A 27,256-nucleotide genomic window follows, 5' to 3' on the forward strand; every position below is an offset into this window, starting at 1 on the left:
ATACAGCTTGTCTTTACAAGTTCAAAACTGGCCTGATTTGTAAACGTTGGCCACTATTTTACTTATCTGGTTCACCAACGAGGGCCAGATTTATTTTGGTACTGTGGTCTGATTTTTTTCCTAGAATGACCCTGCAATGACCTTTTCCAAGCAGAACTATTAAAATCATATTTGCCAACCAAACAAGAGATTAGAATGTTTTTAGCACAATAAATTGATTTACTATATATGTTTTATTTCATTTGGGAATCATTAACATAAGAAAGATGTTGGTGACTCCTCTCTCTCAAACAGTTTGTGACAGTGGACCTGCAGAATGTCCTCACATATCCATATCTTTCCATATCAATAATTTGAACATTACAAAACAGGGTTTATATATATTTTTTTGCATTATATACCTGTGCATAAAAATCTCTGTTTAATGGATAAACGCCAATAAAAAACAAAATCAAGGATGATACTAGTGAGAATAAATGAGACTTTATACATTGACGAGCTACTTAGAAACGTCTAAGAGCGTGAAAACGCACATATTTTAAAAGGTTGAGGGGGTGTAACGAGTCCAATTGCAGGAGTTAGATCAACATGGGTAACTCCAGGAGGAAGATGTAAAGTACACTTCTGCAGCAAAGTTGCAAAGAACACAAACAGCTCCATCCTGGCGAGTGTTTCACCAATGCAGACTCTTCGACCTATAACAAAAATTATAGAGCAGTTGAAATGATTAGAAATGGACTCCACCTAAACTATTTTAGTCTTATGATTTCGTTCTCACATATCTGCCTTTTGTTGGTTCTCTTTGTGAGTGATGTTTGCACATTTAATGGGGTCGCTTCACAAAAACAGATTTCACCCTCAGTAATCTTGGCCACATAGGTTTTTTTGATTTTCCAAGAGCTTTTTGAGATTCTGACTTTTAGACGATTGACAAGAAACCCCCGTTCTATTGATGAATATTTAGCTGCAGACAAGATCGCCATGACTAGCTAAATAGCCCCACACATTATGGATGTGTCCTGTTGTAAATGTTGCTGAAATGTCTACTTGTTTAACTGTTGACATTTGCTGCTTGGTGGAGAAGTTGTCACTCGTACTGCCCACTTATTTAAGTCACATATAAATGATGGCATCTACTATTCATAGGAAAACAAATACTCTCCAATTGCGATGTCCACTACCTTAGCAGCTTCAGGATACGTCGCAATCTATGCTTCCCTTTACTGATTATTCAGTTTCCTTCCACATTGAATGCATCAGTCATCAGTCATCATGCTCAATCTCAGGCTCAGCCTTTCATTGGTCAGGCCGGAATTAAGAGATAGCCTACATCTTAGACTCTCGCTCGGGTCTCTTTTCATATGACATACATTTTATTACTCCTCTTAAGACCACTTACCCCAGTCGAGATACATCCTGAGCATCTTGGTTTTCTCAGCACGTGGCTGTTCCTAAACTTGTTTACAAGCACGCCAAACATGTTTGGCATAAGTTCTACAAGCTAGCTGCCATGTGCACTTACAATCCTACAACACCATGCTAAAATAAATTACTCTAAGTCATACATTAGGAATGCCGCTAAAGCCAATGGGAATGTTTTCGAAATCTTTAAACTTGTGTGTAGTTCTGCTATTTGCAATATTACTGTTGCCACTTTCCAAGAAGTGTGCTCGAATGCGACGAAGTTCACCCAGAAAAAGCTTGATAAAATATCTCTCCTTCAGTGTGCTTTTTATGGAGAACTTCCAAAAAACTGCTTTTTCAGTTAATGACTCATTGCTCAGTTTATATATTTTGCTTAAATCTTTAAATAACTAGGGGGCATATTATCAAGGGGGTTTATCTCCGCTTTTTTGGCTTCAAAAGTGTTTCTTTCACTGATTAGGTGCTATTGTCCAGGTAAGATATAACTTTGGTCTGATACATTCATCAAGAATAATAATTGCAGAGAGGGTAAATTAAATGTACTCTACTCAGTAACTGTTTTGTATTGATTCCTATATCTCACTGGCAGAGAAACGTGCAGACCGTAGGCTGTCCATTGAGCTTCTTAAAAGCTCCATGGAAAAACGGTTGCCGCAAGCTTATCCGGCATTGGTAACCCCTCTGTCCTCTATAACTTTGCCTGGGGTGATTGAAATACAAAACACTTCTCCCTCTACTTTGGAGATTGAGGACGGCCCACTACAAAGATTGGACAATGCCACTCTGTCCACATCTTTACCTTTAGACCCTATTGTTCATTCATCTACAGTGAAAACCATAATTAAAACTAGTATGTCAGGCCCAAAACCATGTGTAAAAAGGAAAAGGATTACTGCCCCAAGGAAATCCCATCCTTCCAAACCCCCTAACAAGGTAAGAAAAGTGGTAAAAAATCCTTTATTTACACAAAAGGCACACAACGGGGTAAGTGGAAGTGGCGACTTACCAAATGAGGGGGACAATGTAGTTATAGAGAGTTCTAATCCACCATTTAGTGACCCCCAGGGGAACGGGTTGGCTGCGAACATTCCTCCAATAGACTCATTGATACCTGAGTTGGAGAAATTACTAAGGTTGCTTTTGACACCCATTGAGGCCAAAGTAAATAAGTTAATGGATCGACTAGACCACTTTGAGCAGGCTACCCTGGACAATTTTTTCCATACTAAGTCACTAATTAAATTACAGCCCAAGATAACTGAGTCTAGTAGGGCTGAGGAAATTTCAGAAAAAGCACAAAATCTGCCTGTTGTTGTAACACTCCCCCAAGCAGGCTGCACTATAAGTAAGACCCAGGCAAAGGGACCAAGTCAACCGCTTATTTCACCAGAGCAGGTCTGTCCGAGCACTAGTGCAAGGGAAAAAGCATCTAAGGTCCAACACCCTATGGTAAAGGACAAGAATAAGACGGGCCTACAAAACAGCAACACCGTTGCAAGTAACCATCGGCCAATGCCAAGTATTTCCAATCCCGACACAAATATTGGAGCAGAGGGCCTTAATGGCCCCAGGACAACTAAAGCTTTATCCACAAATCCTCAGCAAAAATCAAATATCCCTAACCCTTGTCCTAGTGCCCCGGTTAATAGACCACCACCGACTTATTTGGAGAAACAACCCCGAAAGATTCCTCCTGTGAATCTTACCCCGGATTCCCACCCTTTCGTGGCGGTTCTCACTAATGTTCCACCTCTTTTAGTCGGTCAAAGAGAAAACTTCCAGATGCTCAAAAATAAAGTAATGCACTGGTTGAAGGAAAATAGACCACTCCCGGGGGGGCTGGACGGGTTGATAATAGGGGCAAGGAGGATCGACTGGATTGGGTACACCAGTAAAAACTTGGGGGGTGACTGTATTATCATCAATTTTCAAGACCCCAGGGTGGCTGGTTGGATTACAAGGCAGGGTTGGGGTACAAGTAGTGGTGGAATTGGTATCGTGGATCTTTCTTTTTTCTACCCAAGACAAACATGCTTATTACAAGGCGGGCCCATGAATCTAAATAGTTCCACCAATCCTCCGTTGGTAATGATTGCACCCCCACCCTCTACCCTACTGCAATGGCAACCCCAAAATATTGGTTCAAATCATAACAATCTGGAAGACACTCAATGTTTGAACTGGGGATATTGACCAAAGCTTAACATAAGGGGATGCCTTTCACACCAGAAGCCAAGTTGGGTCCCCGAAACCCCGGAAATGAGTACTGATGTTGTGTTGAAGGTAACAGAAGGCGATGAAAATGTTGCATCTGTAGAGGAAAATACCGGGGATTTAATGCAAAACATGAGTGGTGAGGTGTTAATGGAACAGAATACTGTGGACAATGATCACAATTTGGGAGATGAGGATGGTGGACAATTGAGTCCCATGGGATTGCCCATTTCTGATATAATGGGTAGTGATAGCCCTGCTATGGAAAGCTTTGTATCTTGGAACATTGCAGGATTGGGGAGTAAGTTGATGTTACAATCGTGGGCCGACTTCATTAACGGGTTTGAACTGTGTTTCTTCCAGGAGACTTGGGCCTGTGATCCTATTTACCTCCAAGGCTACCTAAATTTTTCAATCCCGGCATGTCGAGGTCCTAGGGGTAGACCCAAAGGAGGCCTCACAGTCTGGATTAGACAGAGTTCCGGACTTACTGTGAAAATGTGGGACTTGGGCTGCAGAGATATTCAAATGCTACGAATTTCCTCAGTAGAGTGGGGTGTGATAGATTTATATAATGTCTATGCCAGAGGTTGCAATAATGGGAGTTCCCCCACTTTAGAGGCTCTATTTAATTTTCTGCAATCAAAGTCCCTTGGGAACAGAATAGTAATAGCTGGGGATTTAAATAGGACTTTTGAGCCTCTAGACAGTACCGAAAACCCATTAGGACAGGAAGAGGACAATCTATGGGGTGTTCCCTCCCTGAATCTTGCCCCTGTCAAACGTTGGTCAAAAGATATTCTTTCCTTAAATGCTATGTGTTTAGAATATGGGATGCGTGCCCTCAATGGTAGAACAAAGGGAGATAAGGAAGGTATGTGCACATATGATAATGGTCATAATAGAAGCAGGATAGACTACGTTATTTGTAGTCTTAATCTTTGGCAGGGGGTTTGTGACATGGAAGTCAAGGGCAGGATAGAAAGTGATCACAACCCCCTCTGTGTGACCCATACCTGGTGGAAGCACACTCAGCCTCATCTACATGCTAGTAATGGGTTGCTCCCAGACATGGCGAATAATATGCGTAGATTGAAATGGCCCTCGGTGTTGGCGAATGCAGCCTCCATGGATTTTATTGGGTCTGAAGTGGACAAAGCAATTCTTTCCATGGAATTAGCTAGTGCAACACTGCCAGGATCTAGGGCGATCACTGAAATCCATAACAATCTTTTCGCCACCCTAAAGCCATACTTTATGAGAACATGTAAGGGTAATCGCACAGCTTCCTCTAAACCAGCAGGGTGGTTTAACAAACAGTGCAGGGCAGCCAGATTAACACTGGGTAATGCTATCAGAAGCAGGAACAGTGTAGCAATCAAAACTGCCAGGAAGCAATACAACACTAGCATTTTCTTGGCCAAAAAAGACTGGGATGAGAAGCATTGGGAGGAACTGAAGGAGGCCTCTGGAGCAAAGGATTCCAGGCTTTTCTGGAAGATAGTAAAGTGGGGCAGAGGCGGTACCCCAAACAAACCGGATAATAATGTTGCTGAATCCGATTGGGTGAATTACTTTAGGCCCCAATATGCTGAAACAAAGGAGTGGGGTGGTGGGGATGTAATCTTGGCTGTATTTCCTAAGGATGATTTGTTTTCCGCCAAGGAAGTTGAATCTGTAATTAGCTCCGTTCAAGGGGGTAGGGCCCCGGGATTAGACGGGATACCCTTGGACGTTTTTAAAAATGATAAAGATAGGTGGGGCAGATATGTGCTCCTATTGGGGAACGCAATTGCAAAGGGTGCGCAAGTCCCGGAACAGTGGAGGGGAGCCATCATTATACCCGTCCACAAAAAAGGAGATCGATCCCTTCCAGCTAACTTCAGGCCCATAAGTTTGATTGCCACCGTCCAAAAAGTAATTGGGAAGATGGTGGTAAACAAACTTATGGACTGGGTGGACGAAAATGATTCTCTTTCCCCTTTTCAGGCAGGCTTTCGAAGGGCTACCAGTACCATCGACCAGGTGTTTCGCTTCACTATGTTACGGTGGGGGACGGTTCTTCTTGGTGGGGGCAGCCTGTATGTCGCTTTTGTCGACCTGCGGGCTGCCTTCGACCTAGTCCCAAGGGGTAAGCTCTGGGCAGTGTTAAGTAAGATAGGCATTCCCGCAGAATTGCTTACTTTGGTTATGAGGTTGCACGAATGCAATTTTGCCAAAGTACAGTGGGGGACAAACGGCCAATCCTCAACTGACTTCCCTGTGGAGCGTGGGGTGCGCCAAGGTTGTGCAATGGCGCCCTTGCTCTTCACATTATATATCAATGGGATAGTCAGCAGGATGCAGGACGCTAGTGTGGATGCGCCTTCGTTGGCGGGCATCAGGGTTCCGATCCTGATGTTCGCTGACGACACTTTGATAATGACGCATTTATCTGCACAGAGGCACTTTGGAGGATTTGTTGGACGCCGACCCTGTGGTATTCCTTGTACCCTTCAGGACCCAGCAGGACGACTCGCCGCACCCGCTCCGCGGGTGCCGCTTCGCTGTCTTGGACACCGGCCACCGGGTGAGTGCGGTCAGCGGGGCTGCGAGCGTGCAGGGGACTCCATTGCCCAGGAGCCCCTGCGAGACCTTTGATTGACATCCGGTCCGCTCTCCCTGCTGCCGCCCCCCGCCCCTGGCTGTTTTAAAAACCCTCTTTCTCTCTTCACCTGCGGGACGCATTTATCTGCACAGAGGCACTTTGGAGGATTTGTTGGACGCCGACCCTGTGGTATTCCTTGTACCCTTCAGGACCCAGCAGGACGACTCGCCGCACCCGCTCCGCGGGTGCCGCTTCGCTGTCTTGGACACCGGCCACCGGGTGAGTGCGGTCAGCGGGGCTGCGAGCGTGCAGGGGACTCCATTGCCCAGGAGCCCCTGCGAGACCTTTGATTGACATCCGGTCCGCTCTCCCTGCTGCCGCCCCCCGCCCCTGGCTGTTTTAAAAACCCTCTTTCTCTCTTCACCTGCGGGACGCATTTATCTGCACAGAGGCACTTTGGAGGATTTGTTGGACGCCGACCCTGTGGTATTCCTTGTACCCTTCAGGACCCAGCAGGACGACTCGCCGCACCCGCTCCGCGGGTGCCGCTTCGCTGTCTTGGACACCGGCCACCGGGTGAGTGCGGTCAGCGGGGCTGCGAGCGTGCAGGGGACTCCATTGCCCAGGAGCCCCTGCGAGACCTTTGATTGACATCCGGTCCGCTCTCCCTGCTGCCGCCCCCCGCCCCTGGCTGTTTTAAAAACCCTCTTTCTCTCTTCACCTGCGGGACGCATTTATCTGCACAGAGGCACTTTGGAGGATTTGTTGGACGCCGACCCTGTGGTATTCCTTGTACCCTTCAGGACCCAGCAGGACGACTCGCCGCACCCGCTCCGCGGGTGCCGCTTCGCTGTCTTGGACACCGGCCACCGGGTGAGTGCGGTCAGCGGGGCTGCGAGCGTGCAGGGGACTCCATTGCCCAGGAGCCCCTGCGAGACCTTTGATTGACATCCGGTCCGCTCTCCCTGCTGCCACGCCCCCTTGTCTTACCTGTCCACTTACTTATTGTCCCTTCATTCCCGCAGCGCGGGACGCAGCCCGGGGCGAAGACCGGGCAAAGAGCGGGCCGTTTGAGGCCGTTCGAGGACTGAGCGGTCTGGTCTGGGCCCCCCATCTTGCATTCTCGCCTCGCACTTTGTGTTTGCCTTTGTATTGTTTCCTGCCCGGGCTGTTAGACTTAGTTAGCCCATATTTGACAATATGTGTACCCGCGTCACACGCAATAGGGCGGCCAAGGGGGGGCCGGCACCTAACGGGCCCATGGACGATTTTATCACGCGGACAACCAAGGCTATAGACCATGAAATTGACAAATTGCAAACCAGAGTGTCCCTTGACCTGGAAGCGGCCAGGAAGTTGTCACTTGATTTTGCCTCACGTAAGAAATCCTCTCTTGGCCATATAGCTACAGCTACTTCCCCTAGTCATATTGGTAAGCGGGAGGGTGTTATAGCAGTGGTTAATGTCCATGATATGCCTGTTCTGCCCACTGCCTCCCTCCCACTCCCATCTTTAGGTCTACCTGCCTTGCCCGACGGCCCGCTCACTGTTGAGGACAGCCCTCTTGTTTCCCTTACTTGTTCCCAACAATCACTTGATATATCCCTGGCCTCTACCTCATATGGCGGTTTCGATAACATCCCGGGGAATCCCAATAAGAGAAAACGTTCCCCCAGCCCAACTTCCCCTCGGAAGAAATTGCCAACACAGGGTGCTAATCTGCCCATCAGTGGAAATACAATAGCCGCTATCAGTCCGGCTATGTCTCTCCTCTCGCCATTGGCTCCCGGGGGTGAAAACATTGTGGGGCAAGGCATGGTAGATTCTGGAGGCACCTCTCAACCTGAAAGATTAGATACGGGCTGGACAAACCAGGACGGGAGGGAGCGGGAGTTTATAGGAGTGGTGTGGGAGTCTCTAAAAAATCTCTTATCTCCCCTGGACCTAAGGCTTTCCCGTATAGAGAACAATCTCCTCGAAATGGAGAAAAGTATCATCGCCTTGGCCACTCTTGGCCTAAGAGGCCTGGAACGCCAGGGGGTGATTGATAGTGACCCACGCACAGAGGTTCCTACCCCACCCCACACAGCTACTCCTGGTTTGCCCCCTAATCCCTCTTTGCCCTGTCCTACCCACCCTATCCCCAAACCCCGCACTAGGAATCTTATTATTGCTAACCCGCCCCCTCAGGCCAGGGCTAATACCCCAAATGCTCCAGCTACACAAACTCATACTGGCTCTACATCAGCTGCACCAAGAGCCCGGAACCCAATTAGCTCTAGCACCGGCCCTGCCCAGGCACCTCGCACCAATACTTCAACAGTGACACCGAGAGCCCAAAATCCAGCCAATAATAGCTCACGTCCCGCTAAGGCCCCCCGGAATAGACCCCCACCTCATTCTGCTAGGGGCCCCAACATCAGGAGCAACTTTCGAGGAGGTTATATAGACCTTCCTCCCGAAGCAAATGATTATATGGTGGTTTTGACGGGCGTCCCGGAGCTGGAGAATGGTCAATATGAAGACCAGCACTCGCTACGTAACAAAGTTATGTACTGGCTCAACACTTATAGGCCTATTCCCAATGGAAGGAGGAGTAGAGTCTTAACGACTCGAAGAGTTCCCTGGGTGGGCACCACGAGGAAATCGACCCCTGGTGACTGTATAGTCGTAACATTTGACGACGTGTATACAGCCAGGCACATTTGGGCTCCTGGGAATCAAGACTGGGGCTCTTCTATTGCCCCGAAGCCCTTATCATTCTTTTATCCTCCCCGTGCTGTGTGTCCGCAGGGGGGCTTTTGGCCCACAGTTCCCCAACAGCCTAGTTGGGGTTTCCCTTCCACCGCGCTTAACCCAAGCAGTTGCTGGCCTGGAAGTGTAACTGCTGATGGGTTTGGTAGCCTGGAGGATGTCGATTGACTCCTAACGACCCCAACTAGAGTATTACCTACCAATCACAATGGGTCCACATTGGGGAAGGGGAGTCTATCCTTGACGGCTAGTGTGGGTACGGCAAGTTGCTTCTCCCCTTCCCAGTCCCCAACACAGGCCCCCCCTACATTGGAACTGACGCACCCTTCCTCTGTTGTATGCCCTCCTATTACACACGTAGCAGTAAACCTGATTGTCCCCGGAACCCCACCACCTGCAGCTTCTTTCCACTCTGCCAGGGTCACTGATATCCACACCATCTCCCCAGTTCCTGAGCCACAGCCTGGCAAGACCTCGATATGTGTTCCCCAGCTTAAAATATTAAGCTGGAATGTGGCAGGCCTTGCCCGAAACTTTAATAAACCCGATTGGGTCTCCTTTATGGAGCCCTTCGGGATTTGCCTTTTACAGGAAACTTGGTGCTTGGAGCCTGTGCACAGGGTCGGCTTCACCACCTACTCTGTGCCGGCTTCCAGGTCTAATGGCAGCAAAGGCCGTCCTTCTGGTGGCCTTATAATCTGGGTAAGTGTAGCACTGGGGTTAGTAGTAAAACATACAAATTCACCATCTCCAGATCTCTTGAGGCTTACCATGCAGTGCCCGGGGGGTAATACTCTTGAGCTCTTCAATATGTACCTAAGGGGGGCTAGGGCAGGGAACTTGAGCCCTCTGTCCCTAACTGGAGTCGAAGAGGAGCTAACCAGCTGCAACATTGACTCCCTTGTCATTTTGGGCGGGGATTTCAATTGTTGCTTTGAGCCTCTGGCCTGCGAGGACATCTTGGACACATGGGAGGACGATGCCAAGAGAGGCATTCCCCTGCTTGCTCTCGATCCCATCAGGAAATGGACCCAGAATGCCATTGATATCAACGCACTCTGCTTGGAACACTCACTCAGAGCCACTAATGGTCGTTGTAAGTCAGACGCTGGAGGAGTACACACTTACAACAGGATTGGACATACCTCCAGAATCGACTACGTGCTGTTAAATTTTAACCTGTGGGAATACGCCCTTGATATGGTTGTCCAAAAATCCACGGATAGTGACCACAACCCGTTGATCCTTGTGCTTGCTCTCCCGTGGGACCAAGGGGCCTCAGCAGAACCACCTCGGTCAACTTGGAAATCATCCCACGAAGTTGTTCCATCAAACTGCGGGAGGCGACTAAAGTGGGCTAAGGTCGCTTCGGATGCTACAAGAATGGCCCAAGTTCAATCCATAATGATGGAAGCCAAGTGTATAGCAAGCACGTTGGATTGTGACTCTCCCATCCTTGTGCCATTTGTGGAGACAATTGTATCACTTAGCAATCTCTTCCTGGTTCCTGAGGGGAGGGGGAGGTCCAAGTGGAGAAATGAGTCTAAGGGCAGAGACCAATGGTATTCTCACGCTTGCCGACAAGCAAAAAGTGAACTAATTATGGCGGTCAGCACTAAAGACCAGGCTTTGATTTCCCAAGCAAGGAAGAATTACAAGAAAACTCAAGTTGCAGCAAAGATCACTCATGAAACTAACTTCTGGAGTGATCTAATGGAGGCTGGATTTAGAAAAGACTCAAGGGCTTTCTGGGCTCTGATTAGAGCTAGGGATAGGCCTGCCGACTCCCTGATTACATGTAATATTCCTGGGAAGGTTTGGTGGGCCCACTTTGCTAAATTATATTCCATAATGTCCAAAACCCCAGCTGGATTGCAACGGGCCCTGAATGTTTTTGATGACTTTTGCCAGGAGCATGGCCTGGAAGTAAACATAGGCAAGACCAAGCTGATGGCTTTCTCCCAAGGACAGAAGCCTCGCCCTAGGATACACTTGAATAATATTGGGCTTGAGGTCGTAAGAGAGTTCACCTACCTAGGGGTACAAATCGCAAGTAATTATGGTTGGTCCCACCACATAGAAAAGGCGGTCCTGAAACATCAGCAAATATCGGGGGCCTTACGGGTGGAGCACAATAGATCCAAAACAAAACCCATAAAACCTGTCCTCGCTGTATACGATGCTAAGGCAATAGGATCGGCCTTATATGGGGCGGAGCTGTTTGGTTTTGACAACTTAACCTCATTACAGATAGCTGAGAACAGGTTTCTTAGGGGTATTACGGGATTGCCCCAGAGTACACCATTAATCCCTCTTAGTCTTGACCTGGGAAGAAGATCGGTAACCGACCGAGCCAGACTGCGTCCCATCTTATACTGGAGGCGACTTTGGTCCACCCCTGAAATTAGGCATTATGGGGAAGGCTTCCTGGCAATAATCAAGAGGGATACATTCCATAAAATATCATGGCTGAAAAACCTAAGGGTATTGCTAGGCGAACTAGGTCTTTCCAACCTTTGGGATAATCCGTCGGGGGAAGTGTTCCCAAGCAAAAATACACTTAAAGCACTATATTGGGAATGGATAGACGAGAGGCTTTGGAGAAGGGTTAAATCTGACTCAATGGGAGGTCGCTTTTTGGAAAGTAAAATGTGTCCTGCTCTAGAAAATTACTGGGACAGTATAACTGTTCCTATGGACAGAAAATTGTTTTTCCAATTAAGATCTGGTTCCCTCCCGTTGAGAGATCTAACAGGCAGGTGGAAGAGTTTGAACACCCAGTGCTGCCCAGCATGCGGCGCAACTAAGGAAAGTGTGGGACACTTCCTATTTGCTTGTAAGGCTTATGCCTCCCCAAGAAGGGTCTGGTTAACCCCTATCTGCAAGAACCTTGGGACATCCAGTGCGGCTGAGGCGCAGAGAATTATTTGCACTACTTCTGAGGAGCCTATTGTTATGGGAATAGCAAAGTACCTGGGGTGGGCTTGGTCCATTAGGCGGAGAGCCCTTTCTGTTTCTCCTAATGTTTCTTGATTATGTTTTATTTGTATAATGTTTTGTTTTACAATGATTAAGCTTGCGCAACTGTTTTAATGTACTGAATGAAATGCCCTGATTAAGTGTGATGTTCTTATAATATGCATGTTGTGCTTTTATGAGTCTATAACTCGAATAAAGCTTTTCTACACTCTGATTCCTTTATACAATTTGTCTTGTTTAGAATTTGGAACCTTTTTTACGGTCGCAAACGGGAGGATCTCCCATTTATGGCTGCAAAAAAGGGTTGTACGTCTGGGCCATTGTGGCTAGTGTGCCCTCAGAAGGAAAAAAAAAGCCAATAGCTATTTCACTGTGTAGGCCTAGAGTAAGCATAGATGGATTACAATCTTAACTCTATTTCTATTTACGAAAAGCGTATAAAAACACTTCAAAGTTATTGAATCCATGTTTTTTTAAATAAGTTTGATTTAAATGTTCTAAGCAGAAAAGTAAAATCTTAAAATGCACTTTAGGCTGTCTGATTTTCTTAACACCAGTTCTGCCATTAATAATACCTAATGAGCAGGCATGGAGAGTTAACAACCTTGGGAAAACCAGTCTGATTCCCTCATGTGGGAGGAGAGCTTATCTAAATTTAAGAATAACTTTGTGGCATATTTTCTGTCCAAAATGCCTACTCTTATGGAAGAATGTGAGGATGAAAAGGCGAATGAGTTTCAGGTGGCTCTACTACACAATAGTGGTAAGACTGCGGTCAAGGATAAAGAATGGCTCAAAGAATATGAAAAGGATACCGCTCTTCAGTTGGTCAGGACTTATGTGAGTGAGGGTTGGCCAAATAAAAGTGACTTATTGCAGTCTATTTGACCTTTATTGGAAGTTAGTGCCGATCTATCTACAATCAATCAATCAATCAGAGGACTACTTACCCGTGAAGGTCTCAAGGCGCTGGGGGGCGTGGGGGTGGGCACCGTTACTGCTTGAAAAACCAGGTCTTGAGGCGTTTTTTGAAGGTGAGTAGGTCTTCAGTCTGACGTAGGTGGGTAGGTAGGTAGGTGGGTAGGTAGAGTGTTCCAGGTTTTGGCAGCGAGGTGGGAGAAGGATCTGCCACCGGAGGTAGTACGCTGGATGCGGGGGACGGTGGCGAGGGCGAAGCCGGTAGAGCAGAGATGGCGGGAGGGTGTGTGGAAGCTGAGTCTGCTGTTCATGTAGGCTGGTCCGGCGTTGTGGAGTGCTTTGTGTGCATGGGTGAGGAGTTTGAAGGTGATCCTATTTTCGACGGGGAGCCAGTGGAGGTCTTGCAGGTGGGGGGTGATGTGGCAGCGGCGGGGTACGTTGATGATCAGTTGGGCGGAGACGTTTTGAATGCGCTGGAGACGACGCAGGTGTTTGGCTGGGATTCCGGCATAGAGTGTGTTGCCGTAGTCCAGCCTGCTGCTTACGGGGGCCTGTGTTACCGTTCTTCTTGTCTCTGTCAGGATCCATTTATAGATTCTGAGGAGTGTGCGGAGGGTGTTGTAGCAGGAGGAGGATACGGCATTGACCTGTTTGGACATGGAGGGGGTGGAGTCGAGGATGAATCCTAGGTTGCGTGCATGGTCGGTTGGCGTTGGTGCTGTTCCCAAGGTGGTCGGCCACCAGGAGGCATCCCAGGCTGAGGGGGTGGGTCCGAGGACGAGGACCTCCATCTTGTCCGAGTTCAGTTTCAGACGGCTGCTCCTCATCCAGTCGGCGATGGACTTCATCCTGTCGTGGATGTTGGATTTGGCGGAGTGCGGGTCTTTGGTGAGGGAGAGGATGAGCTGAGAGTCGTTGGCGTAGGAGATGAAGGTGAGGTTGTGGTGTCGGGCCACTTGAGCGAGGGGGGCCATCTATAGAGAAGGACACACCTATACGAGGACAAGGGGTAATTCCACAGGTGACTTTGTGTGAAACAGTGTCAAAGTTGCCATACAAAGGGCATTTAAGTATCAACAGAAAAAAATCAGTTGCCAAGAATGTGTTTTGCTGGCCAGGCGTGGACATTACAGTGAAAATATTTGTAAGAGAATGTCCAACAGCTGACACGTGTTTGCAAACATTAAGACTTCCGATGAGTGATTGTTTGATTGCTAAGCATCCTTGGGGGTCTATGGCCAGAGACAATGTAGGGTCTCTTGATAATTCTCAGTAATTTATTTTGGTTTTAATAGATCTGTTTTCCCAGTGGCCCACAATAAAGGTATTGGACGAGGCAGATAGAGATGCTGTCTTGGAATTTTTAGACCATGTTTTCATTTCTGGATGTATTCCAGCTAATATTCTGAGTGACAATGGGGTGCAGTTTGGTTCCCATAAGGCTAAATCATATTTTGAGTATGTTGGAGTGAAGCACAAGACCACCTCATTATGTAATCCCGATGAGAACGGAATGGTGGACAGATACAACTGCGTAATCAAGTTTGTAATACAATTGCAATGGAGAATAATGGGGATTGGTTAATTCAATTGGGCAAGATGGTTTGGGGCTACAGGGTCCCCATCAATCAAAATATTAGTGAATCACCATTGGTCATGATGAGGGGTAGGAACTCCAGAACAACATTTACTCCAGGTTACTTATTTTGCAGGCAAGTGGAACAGTGGTCAGTTGAAAAGGTGCAATAGAATGTGCCACTTACCCACGAATGGAGCAAAGAGTACTATGACACTGAAAAGGGGTCTAAGCCGGTTCACGTTAAGGGGCCGATCAGGATCGCGGACGGACTTGCGTCCGTCCGCGACCCCAGAGCAGGAGGGAACCTCCGCATGGCATGCGGAGTTCCCTCCTGTGCAATTAGGATGTGACCGCCACCCTGGCGGTCACATCCTCTATTTTTAACATTGCGGCGGGTGCAGCTTCAAGCTGCACCCGCGGCAATGTTAAAAATGCACGCATTGCTTTTGCATGCAGAAAGAGGCAGGCACCGTGCGGTGCCTGCCGCTTTCTGCATGCAAATGCAGGGGGGTACCATAGGTACCCCCCATGTGCACCCCCCACCCCCCCTTCACCTAGGGGGCCCGCAACGGGCCCCCGCAGTGAAGTTCCGTATGCTTTTCCACGGCGGGAAACGCGCCGCGGAAAAGCATAATTCACTGCCCATCCTAATATGGTGGACGGTGTCTGAGAGACACCGTCACCATATTAGAGCTTTTCCGCCGCAGTTGTAAGCCAACCGCGGCGGAAAAGCTGCGGACGGAAACCAGGACCCACCAGCCATCCTAATGTGGCGGTGGGTCCTTGGTCAGTCCGCTGCGGTTTTTCCGCATCCTCGGGGCCGGCGGTGGCTTCCGCCGGCCCCGAGGATGTGGAAAAACCGCAATCCTGATCGGCCCCTAAGTTTGGTGATTGGGTACTGATAAAAAAGGCTGATTTTGAATGAAGTCTAAGATTTATGAACCCAAAGAAGTTGTTAAAGTTTTATGTAACTCAATGAGATTAATTAATAGCAAGGTTTGTAATTTTAAGAGAGCGGATTTTGGTTTTAGTGATGTTTGGAATGCAGTCGGTAGTGAGCCACAAGTGTAGAAATCAGAAATGTGGGAGGACGACATTGGAGCAAAGGTCAATGGATGGGAAAGTGGAAGTGATTCCCATGCATGTTGTGGCAGTCAAGAGGTCATTGAAGAACCTAGATTTGAAAATGGAAGAGTAATGGAGTCTGTGGAAAACAGTGAGAGAGTGGTGAGCAGGTTGAAAGCAGCGGTAGAATGGAGTCTAGGGAATACAGTGAGGAGAGTGGTGAGTGGTTTGGAAGTGGTAATGAACAAGCAGCTAAGGGGGATTAGACAATGGTGGAAGGGTTGCAGGGAAAAGGATAAGGAAACTACCCAAATGTCTGGAAGATTATGCACATAGTTATGTTTAAATTGTTTGCCAATTGGTATAACAATGTAACAACATTTCTGTATGATGTATTGCTTTGCAATATTTTAGAATGGCATTGTTGGTTACATATTTTATTTCTTTCAAGGTATTTTATTTTTGTTCTTCTGACTTATTTTTTACCGTTTTTTTAATCTGTAATCTCTGTGGTTTTATATTGTTACAGTTTCTATGGTGAATGTATCTTTAGTTTTTTTAGAAAAAAGAAGTGAAATTTTATCAGGTTCCAGGTGTGGAACCTGAGGGCATTGGGGATTCGAGGCTCGCTTTATATTGCAACTCAAACGAGAAGGGAAAACGGTGTATAACGGAGGTGCAGTATGTTGTTAACGTCCAGGCAATAAAGGGAATTAAGTACTATTTTATTCCAAACCATATACGTTGTCCTTTGAACATATAGGGGCATATTATCAAGAAGAGGCTATACAATTATCGCCGTTTTAACGGCAGGAAACTGCCGCTAAAGCGGCGATTATGGGCTTTATAATATGCCCTTGTGAATTCCCCTAGCAGCCCAGGTTAACACCAGAACCTGGGCTGCTATAGGAATTCATAAGAGCATATTATCAAGCCCATTATCGCCACTTTAGCTGCAGTTTCCTGCCGCTAAAACGGTGATAATTTTATCACCCCTTCTTGATAATATGCCCCATAGTTACCAAACACTTTTTTCTCAACTTCCTTGACCTCATCGCCAATGCAGGCACTCTTGCGTCATGTTGTAAGAGTGCCTTTGTTGCGGGGATGATTGTTTTTATGCAGGAAGGTGTTGCTTTCTGGCAACCAATTTTATGCCAGCGCAGGGGAAAGCACACGGATGTTTCATATTATTGTTAATGCGATGTAGCCCTGTGCTTTTTTCAAATGACTCAGCTTGGTGCAGCAAAATGGCTTATGGTGCCGGGCTGCACCACTTTTTTGTAAATGTGGCCCTAACGCCATTGGAAAGCATGTATTAGAGTGGCACAGCGAGGAGAAATACTTTTATTTCTCCACAGTTTTTGTTCTTTCTATGTGTACTACATTCTGCAACACACATAGGATGAGCAAATCTCCTTTGATGATTATTTATCTGCTGGAGGGTATCCCTTCCTGCACAGAAATAATCTTCCCTGGAACGCAGGCACACATGCCCCAGAGTGTCTGGCATGATGATCTGAAGCTTTTTTAGCGCAAGGTGCTAGGTAAAACACATGGGCCCTTATTTATGAGGCCTTGCGTCAGTTTTGCGCCGCCGGTGCGTCACTTTTTGTGACGCACCAGCGGTGTACAAAATACGCCTTGTTGCGCCATATTTAAAAAGTGACGCATCTAGGTAGATGCGTCACTTTTTAAACCCCTGCGCCAAATTATACCTGCGTCAGGTATAATATATGCAAAGGGGGCGTTCCCCCGCAAAAAGCCTCGTAATAGTGACGCAGTGAAATCTATGAGATTTCACTGCGTCACTTTTAGGATGCTGTTGCGTCAAAATCTTGCGCCTGCCTCACAGCAGGTGTAAGACTGACGCAAGCCCTTTCACATGGGGCTTTCCCCATGTGAAAGGACGCATTGCTGGAGTTGCGCCACTTTTGTGACACACTCCAGCAATGCGTCACTTTTGCGCGTACAGATACGTCAGAAATACTGACGTATCTGTAAGTCCTTGCGACATGATGCGTCATACATTAAATATGACGCATCATTGGTGTCGCAAGGAGTGCGCAGTGAAAAGTGACGCATCGCTGTTTTCACGCAGCGATGCGTCACTTTTCATAAATGAGGCCCATGGGTGCACTGTACTCTTGTGAATGCGACTCATCCCTGCGTTTTTAAATGATGTAGCACAGCACTGCTACATTGCTTGTAGCGCTCTGCTGCGTCATTTCTTTGGAAATTTGCCCCCACCTGTTTAGTTATTTTCTATAACTTTGGGGAAATATTTTCCCACCTGTTTAGTCACATCCTAACTGTGGGATTTCACAATCCTTCTACCTCTGCATGAAAAAAAATCCCATTTCCCAAACAGGAAATGTGGCGCAGACTTGAGTGTTAGAAATTGATAAATGGCTTAATGACAGCGAACCCCATAGCAGTCACCATCCACGACTAAAATAGTGGTCCGGCAACAATTTTTAAGTTATTGATAAACATTATTCTGATCTAAACTCAACATGCATTCCATCCTAGTATATTTTGTGTATGGAGCATGCAGCATGTCTTCACAGGTCGTGCCTCACCCTGGATACCAGCTATAGCATTAGCACTAAGTACGAATATAAACATAATCGTCTGAGAAATATTACCTGCTCCGAAATTCATAAGAGCGTCATTCCTCACAAATCTGCCTTCAGAGTCAAGAAAATGCTGTGGGTTAAACTCTTCCGGCTTCTCAAACTGAGTCTTGTCGTACAGCACAGATTCCAACACCGGAATAATATGGGTTCCCTGGAAATATTTATAAAAACTATTTTAAAGGATAATTAGATTTCGTAATCTTCATTTAGTACACACTATACATGTCAAGCGTGGCAAATGCGTGTTTTTTCACAATGTTCTGCTACCTACAATAAATGCAAGTATTGTGACTTTATAATCCACAGTTATGACCTGTTTCGAGTCGTTTTTTTCCTAGTTTGAAAGCATATTCAGATTGGCTTCTATTTAATATACTCAATAAATAACACGAGGGAATTAGTTCTTTCTTATCAACCGATTTAGAGGCACACACTGGTTTCCCCAAAAAATTGAAACAAACAGAAGGCAAAGGAGCCAAAGACCTTCCTCTTCAACATCTTGTCACCTTTCCATTCTCAATCACACCTCCCACTTCTAATTCAATAATTCAATATCACCTATCCTTCACCGCACAGGTCTTGGGTGACTCGTTACCATCTGTGTTGCCAACCACTGTCATGTATTACCCTCCCTTTCTTGTAAACCCACAAGGGGGGGGGGGGGTGAATTCGAGGGAAGAATCAGAGGGAAAATTCCCTCGTCATCATCCCTTGAAATCCCCCCCATGGGGCCCCACGGCCCACCGCTGTTACCTGCACGGACCGCTGCTGGTTACTGACACTTTTACCTGGTGGTGCGCACCTTCAGAACTGTGCTGGAAACAATTCTGGCGACATGGTGCTTGGACAATTAGGTTTTTGGCATGTTTTGATGCAGATGTTTATTATAGGGCTCTGAGTTCCTTTCCACCACTTGTTCACCATTTGTGCATGGTCCCTCCTCCCAACCTCACTAGTCACCTAACCAGGACTCCACATACTTAACCTCTCCTTCTAGTGTGCTTAAGGGGGGAGGGTTGCATGGTCATTCTGTGGCACCTTTCAAAGGCCAGGGTTGTCAAGGGCATCATCTGTGGCATCTTCTAAGAGCAGAGAGGTTAAGGGTGCTATTGGTATTTTCTGGTCGTTCTTCAGCTTCATTTCCATCAATTCTATGGGGACCTCAATGAACTACTACTGTCGTATCTAAGGTCCCTTTTGATTAATTTTGCAGTAAACAAATTACAGCCAGGAGCAGTGCAACATTAACAGGGGAATCGTGTTCAACCACCGAAGACATAAAAAGGGACAAAAAAATAGAAATCAGGAAATGTGGCTGACAGCACCAAGGGGCATATTTCTGACTTTTGTGGGGCAGGGCAGTGCAGTAAGTCACCTAGCTGAGGTGCCCTGTGTCCCAGGGAAAGGGCAGGAGTTCATTGTATTTATCTGATATGGAGAATACCTGTCCTTTCCCCTTGCGCTGGAGCCATTATAGTAGCCTAGCGCCAGTGCAGGCACCCTGGCATGGTGCCAGGGTGCCTGTGTTGTAGGCTGGATTGGCTTTGTGCAGGAATAGGCTTCCTGCACAAAAACAATTCTGAGAGGCTTTTTCCTCCTTCTATATGTACTGAAGAATGCAGCACACATACCAAAAGCTAAAAACGTGGATAAATAAAGATATTTCTCCTTCTTATGCCTCCTAGGACAGCATACGATTTTGGCTCATTCCCAGGTTTAGAAGTCCTTGTAAATCTAGGAATGCATCAAACTCCATTAGAGTTGTGTGGGAACACCCACCGCAATGCCCATAGAATGCCTAACTAGGGGAGAATAATGCAACACAGCGATTTCTGCTGTGCTACGTTATTCCAGATTTTTTGAGCCACTCAAAGCCTTGCAAATTGCCTTTGCATGGATTCAAAAATCTAACTTAAGGTTTAGATTGCTTGTGCACCATGTTGTGTGATGCAATAGCGACGCAAACTGGGTCATAAATATAACCCTAAGTATCACAGGCATGAAAACAGGGGCAGAAGAACAACAAAAAAACAGCAACAGCCCCTACTTCCAAAGTCTGTCTTTCTTTAAAAACAAGTCCTTCACCAAATAAAAAGATCCAACGTGGAAGGGTGAAGAAGAATAACTGATGAGTCACACTAGACCTGATTAAGATTTCTGCAAATGGGTTACTCCATCGCAATGGTGATGGATATCCCATCCGCCAAAACATAAATATTGTAATATCCTATGGGATTTACATTTCGGTGGACAGGATATCTGTCACCGTTCTGATGGAGTAACTGGTCCGCCAAAATCTAAATCATGCCCTAAATCTTCTGATTAATAAATACACTTAGACTACTGAAGACTGGCAAAGGTGCCACCACCCAACGCCTCAGAGAGGTATTGCTGTTAGATGACTTGAAGACGGCTTCAGAGCCTGAAAGAGGAGGCAGTGGGTTGGGAGCAGCAGAGGAGGAAACTCCCTGTGGTCCAGTCCCACAGGATTCAGACTCAGATGCTGACCAGGAGGTTGACAATGAACTAGACCTCGACAACCCAGCTCTAACTGGAGATGAGGAAGGCCAGCAAGGCCCTCTCTTTGTACCCCTAGGAAGAGTTGGTAGTGTGCTTAGAAGACCCAGACCAACTTCAGTGAAGTCTAATCATTCTTACATATCAGCAGGGACCTCTGTCACTTCTCATAGGAGGAACACCTCCCAGGAGAAGAGAGAGCATCGAGTGAGAATGGAAGAAGCTCAGCTGAGGATAAGGAGACAGAAAGTAGCCTTAGAAAGGGAATCCCTGGCGCTAGAAAAAGCAAGAAAAAAGATGGGACTAGAGTCACATGGTGGCAACAACTTCCCTAGTATTAGGGAAAGGTCTTATGACCATAGACACTTAAACAAGATTGTCCCTTCCTATCAGAATGGGGATGACATCCCCAAATGGACAACTGCACTGGAAAGGGCCTGCAAAGTACAGAGGGTCCCCCAGGAGCAGTGGGCAGCAATCTTGCAGACAAAGGTAGAGACAAGCTCCTCACTGTCAGAGAAGAGTATGCTGATGATTGCAAAGTCCTGAAGAGAGCTCTCTTAGATGGGTTTGGCCTAACCACTGAGCAGTATAGAATACAGTTCAGAGATACCCTAAAGGGACCGACACAGGACTGGGTTGACTTTGTTCATTGTGCTACTAAGGCTCTGGAAGGCTGGATAATAGGCAGTAAAGTGTGTGATTATACAGGATTGTATAACTTGATCATGAGGGAGCAGATCCTTAACACCTTAACCACGGTACGATTTACCGCGGTGCGCTGAAGATTTTAAAAACCCACTTTGCATGACGAGCTCAGCTCGTCATCAGCGTACGAGCACTGTAGCTGATGACGAGCTGAGCTCGTCATCAGCAGCAAAGGGGTTAATAATTGTCAGAATAAGATGTTGCATCAATACCTGGTAGACCCTGATCTAACCTCTCCCCAAGAATTGGAAAAGAAAGCAGACACGTGGGTCAGAACCAGGGTGAAGCAGAAAGTAAGAACCAAGGTGGTGACCAAAAGAAGCAAGATCCTTATAAGGGTGGGGAGAAGGGTAAAGACCGGAAGTCTTCACAAGGCCCCCAAAAAGCTTCTAATGGTGGGGATTCCCAATCTTCCAAGAAAGGAAAAGGCCAAAAGAAACCATAGTGTAAAATCTGTAAACAGAATAGCCATTGGACAAGTGATTTCACCAAGAAGGATGCAACTCCAGCCACCATTGTCCCTAAGGCAACTGTTCCCCTAGGTCAGCTCCACGTGGTGGTACTCTGCAGAAGGGTGTAGTAGGGTTAACCCTGGGCACTGAGATGGGCTCTGTCCTAGTCAGAGTTCCAACTCAGGCTGTGTTAGTCTGTGATAGAGTCATGGATATGACCTCCCCTGTGAGTCACAGTAATCTGGGCAAGTACAGACAACAGCCTTTAATAAATGGAAAAGAGGCTTTAGCCTACAGGGACACGGGGCAAGTGTCACTATGGTGACAAAAGACCTGGTGGACCCTTGACAGATCATACTTGGCGAACATTACCAAGTGACCAATGCTAGCAATGTTAGGACCAACCATGCCTTGGCAATTGTTCATTTCTCCTGGGGAGGGGTAACTGGCCTTAAGAAGGTTGTGGTGAGTACAGACCTCCCTGTTGAATACTTGCTTGGCAATGATCTAGAGACTTCAGCCTGGACTGAAGTGGAGTTTAGGTCCCATGCAGAAATGTTAGGGATCTCTGTGCATGTGTTAGCTGTGACTAGGTCACAGGTCAAAAAGCCTGACACTGAACAGGCCCTGGATTCTGGAATAATGGACCAGGTGGTTTTCAAGAAATGCAGCAGTATTGTTAAGGCAGTGCCTCCCCCCTGACTCAGAAGGAAGATCAGTCTATTGAGGGAGATGATCTCAGTCCTGAAGAATGAACTGTCCCAGATGAGCTTGAGCCTGATCAGGTTGAGTTCCTAGGGACAGGGGACCCTTCCAGGGTAGATCTGAGTCAGGAGCAGCTGGGCTGCCCTTCTCTTGAACCCCTCAGACAGCAAGCTTCTGCTGAGAGTGCTGGGAATGCTAATGGCACACATAACATCTATTAGGAGTATGGACTCCTGTATTCAGAGAGTAGAGACCCAAGCCTGGTACAGCCAGGAGGTTGGTTATACCTCTGAAGTTCAGGGGCTTCCTATTGACACTAGCCCATGATATTCCTATAGCAGGACACCTGGGCCTGAACAAGACCTGGGACAGAATTGTCCCACACTTCCACTGGCCCCACATGTCTGAAGACACAAAGGAGTTTTGTCGCTCCTGTGTAACCTGTCAAGCCAGTGGTAAGCCAGGTGGCCCCACAAAGGCCCCCATGATGCCACCACCTGTGGTGGGGGTTCCCTTTGAGAGACTGGAGAGTGACATTGTTGGACCAATGGATCCCCAGACTGCATCTGGGCACTGGTTTATCGTAGTGGTGGTGGACCATACCACTAGGTACCCAGAGGCAATTCCCCTTAGGACCCCTACAGCACCTGTTGTAGCAAGAGCCCTCTTGGGAGTTTTCCCAAGAGTGGGTTTCCCTAAGGAGGTAGTATCTGACAGAGACGCAAACCTTATGTCTAGCACTTGACTGCAAAACCTTAAAAGGTAAGATCACGGGTCTCCCAGAAAAGCTCAGGCGAAGATGGGAAATCCTGCTACCCTGCCTTTTATTTGCATACAGGGAGGTTCCTCAGAAGGGGGTTGACTACAACCCTTTTGAACTTCTATTTGGGCATTCTGTAAGAGGCCCATTGTGTCTGGTGAAGGAGGGATGGGAGTTACCTCTCAAACCCCCTAAACAGGACATAGTGGACTAGGTACTTGGTCTCTTCCCACGGATGGCTGAGTATATTAAAAAGGCAACTAAAAACCTTGAGGCTAGCCAGGAATTACAGAAAGCCTGGCATGACCAAAAGGCTGTACTGACTGTTTACCAGCCAGCCAGGACCAGCCAGGACCAGTCAGGACAGAAAGTGTGGGTGTAGGAGCCAAGACAAGTGGAGTGGACCCCACACTATTGTTGAACAGAAGGGAGAAATTACCTATTTGGTGGACCTAGGAACTCCCAGGAGTCCCCATAGGGTGCTTCAAGTCAACAGACTAAAACCATATGTTGACAGGGCAGACATGGGGGTGCTCATGGCTACTGATGATGGACAGGAGGAGGAGAGTGACCTTCTCCCTAACCTGCTCTCACAGAACCCTGATGATGGGTCAGTGGATGGGGTAGCCTTGGCAGGCGGCCCCACTGCTCAGCAGCAAACTGCTACAGAGGTCTCAATGAAGTCACTAGGACTGATGCCCATCCAATTCCAAGAGCAGTTGAGCTCATAGATACTTTGGCCTCAGCCAAGTTTCTTAGCACATTTGATATTACACCTGACTGCTGGCAGTTCAGATTAGCTGATGATGCAAAGCCAAAAACAGCACTTTGAACCCCTAGTGGGTATTATCAATTTGTGGTAATGCCCTTTGGTCTGAATAAGGCACCTGCCACTTTTCAAAGGTTGGTGAATACAGTCCTATCAGGCCTGGGAGACTACTGTGCAGCCTATCTTGATGATATGGCTCTCTTTAGCTCCACCTGGGAGGATCACCTGGTCCACCTGAGAAATGTTTTGGAGGCCCTGCAAAAGGCAGGCCTAACTATCAAGGCTACTAAGTGCCATATAGGGTAGGGTCAGGTTGTGTACTTGGACCGCCTTGTAGGTGTAGGCCAGGTTCAACCATTGCAGAGCAAAATCCAGACCATCATGGACTGGGTTGCTCCCACTACCCAGACTCAGATTAGAGCTTTATTGGGCCTGACTGGGTACTCCAGAAGGTTTGTAAAGAGGTATGGATCCATCGTGACACCCCTGAATGACTTAACTTCTAAAAGGATGTCTAAGAAAGTTCAGTGGACACTAAGCTGTCAAAAGGAATTTGAAGACCTGAAGCAGGCCATGTGCACTGCACCAATTCTGCAAAGTCCTAATTAGTCCAGAGAATTAATTTCCTAAACAGATGCATCTGAGTTGGGGGTAAGGGCTGTGCTATCACAATTGAATAATGAAGGTCAGGACCAGCCAGTAGCTTTTATTAGCAGAAGGCTGACCTCTAGAGAGAAAAGTTTGTCAGCTATTGAGAGGGAGGCCTTTGCTGTTGTTTGGGCTCTGAAGAAGCTGAGGCCATACTTGTTTGGCACTCACTTCACTGTTCAGACTGACCATAAGCCCCTCTTATGGCTATAACAGAGGAAGGGTGAAAACACCAAACTTTTAAGGTGGTTCATTTCCATACAGGGGATGGACTATACAGTGGAACATAGACCTGGGAGTAACCATACCAATGCAGATGAAATCTCCAGATATTTCCACTCAGAACATGATGACTCAACTGGTTAAGATTAGTTTATTGTGCCTGCATTGTGGGTGGGGGTTGTGTATGAGAGTAGGATCTGCTTACTATAGTTACCCCCACTTTCTGCTGGTGTTTCACTGTTTCTCGACTTTAGTCTGGTTGGGTCGCCGCTAACCAGGAACCCAGCCTAGCTGCTTCCTCAGTAAATTGATTGCATGTACATTAGGTACACTCCAGATTGGTTACTGGGTTACCCTTGTGAGTCCCTAGTATATTGTACTTTAGGTACTAACAGTATAGGTATCCCAGAGGCCTAACAGGGGCTAAAGCATGTATTATGCCACCCCTGGGAAGCCTTCCAAATGGCAGCACAGGTCTGCTACTGCAGCCTGGGTAAGGTGGTGCATGCACCCCTTTACTGAGATATAGGCTACCTATATCTACCCTTAATCACTGACACATATAAACCTATAAGTCACTCCTACGGCAAGCCTTATCAATCTCGAAGGCAGAGTGCTTGGTTTTGTGTGAGAGGGTACCCATGCATGAGCAGGACCCCACTGCAGCTTTCAGAATCTATCCTCTGTAGCTGTTCTGTGATGCAGCCAGATCATATACTCTTAAGTGCATTATAACCTCGCGGTAAATGCTAACTTTGCGACGGCTGCATGGAAACATGTTGTGTTTGGTGTCAAACACTTTGGAATCCTACCCCTCGGCCAGTCCTAGCGGTGGGGCTAGAATTCCACCCTTCTAGAGGGAAAAGACATGTACACAAGTACCTGACTGGTAACAGTTTAAAATAGCCCCAGCATCACAAAATGGATGCTGCAGCCACAGGCACGAGTCTGACTTCCTGCTGCTGGATGAAACTCCGGCAGGGGAGGACTGGACAATAGATTTCCTGTCGCAGGGAGGTGTAAAGGCCTCCCCAGACAGGCTTTAGTGTATTGTGTCAGGGTGGGTGCATTCAGTGAATGCTTTTCAGACAGTGTTGGGGGCACACTTAGTGTCCCTGTGCATATCCCAGTTCAAACCGGTTGCAGGGGTGCTCAGCCCTTGCTCTGGTGTGGAACTGGACAAATGGAAAGGGGTGTAACCATCCCCTACCTGGATCCACCCACAGGTACAACCCCTAAACTTCGAATAAGTATAAGAACCCAGGGGCATATTACCAAGGGCATTATCGCCACATTAGCGGGACTTTTTCCCGCTAATGCGGCGATAATTTTTATCGCCCTATTACCAAGCTGTCGCTAACACCAGTTAGCGACAGCTTGTAGGCGATAGCGGGCATTTAGGGGCCCACTTTGCATGTCAGTGATAATTATCGCTAATGACATGCAAAGTGGGCGTGCCAAGATGTTAGCGACTGAAAACAGTCGCTAACATCTCTAACTCCTATTAACAACTTTTGGAAATATTCGCGCTAAACGCGAATATCTCCAAAAGCTAACGCCTGCTAAAAGCAGTTCTTAGCCATGTTATCCAATGGAAGGTGGATAACATGGCTAAGAGCATTGTCACGATAATGCATGAATATCGCAGATTTTTCAGCGATATTCATGCATTTTGCAGGATTTTTACCGCTTTTGAGATAAACCTTGATAATATCAAGGTATCTCAGCGGTAAAAATCCTCGGTGCTCGGCGATATTTTTTTCCCGCTAACCAAGCAAAAGCGATAATTATCTCTATTGCTTGGTAATATGCCCCCCCAGTCCTTAGGACTTTAGATTACCCTGGACGAAACTCTGCAACATATATCCTGGAACTTCGACATTCTATTTCGACCAGAAGATGGAAGAATCTCCCTTGGGGTCAAGGAGTGACTCCCCTGTTCAAACAGGCACCAAAGAAGCATCTTGCCGGTCTGCATTTCCAAGGCTCCTGCCGGATCCCGGTGGATTTGTGACACAGGACATGGACTTCCAGACATCTCTGAGTCTGACACAAGATCCTAGCAAAGCTGAGACCCACAGCTATCACGAGAGATGTGGGACCGGAACTCCTGGACACTGAGAACATTTGCAAGTGCATCAACTTACCGAGCTTTCCTGAAGTTGTGCATTGGGCTACTTGTAGTCCAAACCCCAAGCACCATTTGCAATGAAGATTGTGGGCTTACACTCCACAAGTGTTCCATGGGCCCGCTTCTAGCATTTCCACTTGAGGTTCTATCGCGATCCCTGGTCCATTGACTGGTGGGTGCCCAT

General features: G+C 47.1%; 1 protein-coding gene across 1 annotated transcript in view; it reads right to left on the minus strand.

Moving 5' to 3' along the window:
• Positions 1–204: 204 nt before the first annotated feature.
• LOC147706982 (cytochrome P450 2K1-like) overlaps positions 205–27,256 on the minus strand; it is a 524,195-nt gene continuing 497,143 nt past the window's right edge. Inside the window, exons 8-9 of the mRNA XM_086926210.1 lie at positions 18,170–18,311; positions 205–695 (exon numbers count right to left, since the gene is read on the minus strand). Of these exons, the coding sequence (XP_086782336.1) occupies positions 514–695; positions 18,170–18,311 (324 nt within the window). The 3' untranslated portion in view covers positions 205–513. The remainder of the gene's footprint in view (positions 696–18,169; positions 18,312–27,256) is intronic.

Source organism: Lissotriton vulgaris, chromosome 6 (assembly GCF_964263255.1).
Source record: "Lissotriton vulgaris chromosome 6, aLisVul1.2, whole genome shotgun sequence".
Classification (NCBI taxonomy): Eukaryota; Metazoa; Chordata; class Amphibia; order Caudata; family Salamandridae; genus Lissotriton; species Lissotriton vulgaris.